We start from the raw sequence: 4,101 nt of genomic DNA on the forward strand, positions 1-4,101 counted from the left end.
CCGTGTGTGTCTATGCCAGCATCATGACAATGACCAAAACCCACGGCCAGACAACAAGAAGTGGCTCAAGAAAAACGCACACATTAAGCCTGGAGTGCCTAGCCAGTCCCCAGACTTAATCCCATAGAAATCTTGGAGGAGCTTGGCGTAGTTGCCAAACCGTCAGCGCTCGAAACCTTAATGATTGAAGAAAATCTGCAAAGAGAGGGGGAAAAAATCCCTCCTGAGATGTGTGCCAAACCTGGTGGCCAACTACAAGAAACATCTGAACCTCTGTGATGCAACAGGTGTTTGCCACCAAGTACTAATATGTTTTGCAGAGGGGTTCAATACTGATCATGTCTGCTTTAAGACTAGGACATAAGCTTTGTCCCAAATGGCACCCTATTCCTAACACAGCTCTGGAAAAAAATTAAGAGACCACTGCAAAATGATCAGTTTCTCTGGTTTTACTATTTATAGGTATGTGTTTGGTTAAAGTTAAAATGTTTGTTTTATTCTATAAACTATTGACATKTCTCCCTAATTCCAAATAAACATTTTTAGATAATTTAGAGCATTATTTCCAGAAAATAACAACTGGTCAAAACAACAAAAAGAAATGCACTGTTGTCAGGCTTCGAATAATGCAAAGAAAATGAGTTCCTATTAATTTTAAAACACAATAATGTGTCAACTTAGGAAATCAATATTTGGTGGAATAACACTGATTTTCAATCACAGCTTTCATGCGTCTTGGCATGCTCTCCACCAGTCTTTCACATTGATGTTGGGTCACTTTATGCCACTCCTGGCGCAAAAATCTAAGCAGCTCGGCTTTGTTTTATGGCTTGTGACCATCTATCTTCCTCTTGATCCCATTCCAGAGGTTTTCAATGGGGTTCAGGTCTGGAGATTGGGCTGGCCATGACAGGGTCTTGATCTGGTGGTCCTCCATCCACACCTTGACTGACCTGGCTGTGTGGCATGGAGCATTGGCCTGCTGGAAAAACCAATCCTCAGAGTTGGGGAACATTGTCAGAGTAGAAAGAAGCAAGTTTTCTTCCAGGACAACCTTGTACGTGACGTGGCTTGATTCATGTGTCCTTTACAAAGACAAATCTGCCCGATTCAAGCCTTGCTGAAGCACCCCCAGATCATCACCGATCCTTCACCAAATTTCAGTGGGTGCGAGACACTGTGGCTAGTAGGCATTTCCAGGTCTCGCACCCACTGTCCTGGAAGAAAACTTTTCTTTCTACTCTGACAATGTTCCCCAACTCCGAGGATTGGTTTTTCCAGCAGGACAATGCTCCATGCCAAGACGCATGAAAGCTGTGATTGAAAATCAGGGTTATTCTACCAAATTATGATTTCTGAACACTTCCTAAGTTAAAACACGAGTATTGTGTTGTTTAAACGAATATGAACTCATTTTCTTTGCATTATTCGAGGTCTGACAACACTATCTTTTTTGTTATTTATGACCAGTTGTCATTTTCTGCAAATAAATGCTCTAAATGACACTATTTCTATTTGGAATTTGGGAGAAATGTTGTCAGTAGTTTATAGAATAATTTTTTTAAATTAATTTTACCCAAACACATACCTATAAATAGTAAAACCAGAGAAACTGATCATTCTGCAGTGGTCTCTTAATTTACAGAGCTGTATAGTGCACTACAGTTGACCATAGCCCTATGCCTATGACCAGACTCYCTATTTGGGAAACAGCCATAGACTACATACCTTGGGATTTGAGTGGGACGCCCTCCAGCGCCCAGGGCTGATGGGTGGTGACTGAGGATGGGGGAGGGATGCTGTTNNNNTGCAGGAGAAACCCTGAACCCCTGGTAACTTGGTACGTCCTCTCCAGCCACTGTGCATAGCTGTGCTCCATAGATGGAGGAAGAACTGCCTCGGGGAGCATACCACTGAGACAGAAGAGGGGGCAGACTTGCTCAGCAACAGAGAATTTTTAACCCATAAGAGTCTAAATCCTGTCTTAGTCAGGGGACGGAGGCGTGCTACAAGCTATATGATATTGTTTTAAGGTCATACCAAGGATSATTTAGCTATTTGATTTGGGAATTGTACGACCCATTTAAGTAGCAAACATATAAGAAAAATAGTATTTTGCCTTACTGCTATTAGCACATACAAACACAACGAATAACAGATTCAACAGAGATAGTCTATTCACCACACACACACCAAAAAATATTCTAAAAGGAAGTTTGTTTGGAAGTCTCTGTGCTATATCTAAGGCACTGCGTCTCAGTGCTAGAGGCGTCACTACAGACACCCAGGTTCGAATCCAGGCTGTATCACAACCGGCCGTGATTGGAAGTCCCATAGGGTGGCTCAATTGCACAGTGTCGTCCGGGTTAGGCCGGTGTAGGCCGTCATTGTAAATAAGAATTTGTTCTTAACTGACTTGCCTAGTTAAATAAAAGGTTAAATAATTTAAAATATAAATAAATAAAAAATATGCGACTTAAGATCAGGAAATATTTGTGTTTAACCCCTTATCTTTGGCACTAAACAGTCTAAGCCTGAAGAGTGAGGAGGGGCGGTTCCTACTAAGCTACACTACATGACAAAAAAATATGTGGACACCTGCTCATCACACATTTCATTCCAAAATCATGAGCATTAATATGAAGTTGGTCCCCCTTGCAGCTATAACAGCCTCCACTCTTATGGGAAGGCTTTCCACTAGATGTTGGGAACATTGCCGCGGAGACTTGATTCCATTCAGCCACAAGAGCATTAGTGAGGTCGGGCACAGATGTTGGGCAATTAAAGAGAGAGATATGCACTCCCAGGAATCCCAGTTCCACAATAAATGTTTGTTTTGTTCGATTAAGTCCATTTATGTCCAAATACCTCCTTTTTGTTCACGCGGTTAGTTCACAAATCCAAATTCACACGGCGCAGGCACCTTAGTTCAGACGACAGTTCCATTACAGTTCGTAGAAACATGTCAAACGATGTATAGAATCAATCTTTAGGATGTTTTTATCATAAATCTTCAATAATATTCCAACCGGACAATTCCTTTGTCTTTAGAAAGGAAAAGGAACGCAGCTAACTCTCACGGGTGCGCGCCTGACTGAGCTCATGGCATTCTGCCAGACACCTGACCAATCAGCTCTTATTCTCTCCTCCTTCACAGTAAGAAGCCTGAAACAAGGTTCTAAAGACTGTTGACATCTAGTGGAAGCCTTAGGAACTGCAATCGGACCAAATTTTACACTATATTGGATAGGCAAAGACTTGAAAACCTACAAACCTCAGATTTCCCACTTCCTGGTTGATTTTTTTCTCAGGTTTTTGCCTGCCATATGAGTTCTGTTATACTCAGACATCATTCAAACAGTTTTAGAAACTTCAGAGTTTTCTATCCAAATCTACTAATAATATGCATATCTTAGCTTCTGGGCCTGAGTAGCAGGAAGTTTACTCTGGGCACCTTATTCATCCAAGCTACTCAATACTGCCCCAGCCATAAGAAGTTAAAATTCTAAATCAAATAGCAAAATGATCCTAGGTATGACCTAATTAAAACAATTCCAGATACAAAGTATGTACACACCAAATGAATGGATTTGTCTATTTCAGCCACACCTGTTACAGACATGCAATTGCCATAGACAAACATTGGCAGTAGAATGGCCTTCTGAAGAGTTCAGTGACTTTCAATGTGGCACCATCATAGGATGCCACCTTGCCAACAAATAATTTCAGAGAATGCTACCTGCCCCAATACATGGTGCCAACTGTAAAGTTTGGTGGAGGCGGAATAATGGTCTGGGGCTGTTTTTCATGGTTGGGGCTAGGCCCCTTAGTTCCAGGAGAGTGTAATCATAACGCTACAGCATACAATGAAATTCTAAATGATTCTGTGTCTTCAAACTTTGTGGGAACAGTTTGGTGAAGGCCATTTCTTGTTTCAGCATGACAATGCCCTCGTGCACAAAGTGCGGTCCTTACAGAAATGATCTGTGTGGAAAAGCTGCTGTGGAAGAACTTCAAAGGCCTGCACAGAGCCCTGACCTCAACCCCCATTGAACACCTTTGGGATGAATTGGAACGCCGACTGCGAGGCAGGGCAAAATG

At 42.0% G+C, this 4,101-nt stretch overlaps 1 protein-coding gene across 1 annotated transcript in view; it reads right to left on the reverse strand.

The window, feature by feature from the left end:
- Positions 1-4,101, reverse strand: part of kmt2ba (lysine (K)-specific methyltransferase 2Ba) — an 87,637-nt gene that overhangs the window by 32,524 nt on the left and 51,012 nt on the right. The window contains exon 21 of the mRNA XM_023975693.2: positions 1,729-1,913. Coding sequence (XP_023831461.1) covers positions 1,729-1,913 — 185 coding nt within the window. The remainder of the gene's footprint in view (positions 1-1,728; positions 1,914-4,101) is intronic.

Source organism: Salvelinus sp. IW2-2015, linkage group LG31 (assembly GCF_002910315.2).
Source record: "Salvelinus sp. IW2-2015 linkage group LG31, ASM291031v2, whole genome shotgun sequence".
In the NCBI taxonomy this organism is placed as follows: Eukaryota; Metazoa; Chordata; class Actinopteri; order Salmoniformes; family Salmonidae; genus Salvelinus; species Salvelinus sp. IW2-2015.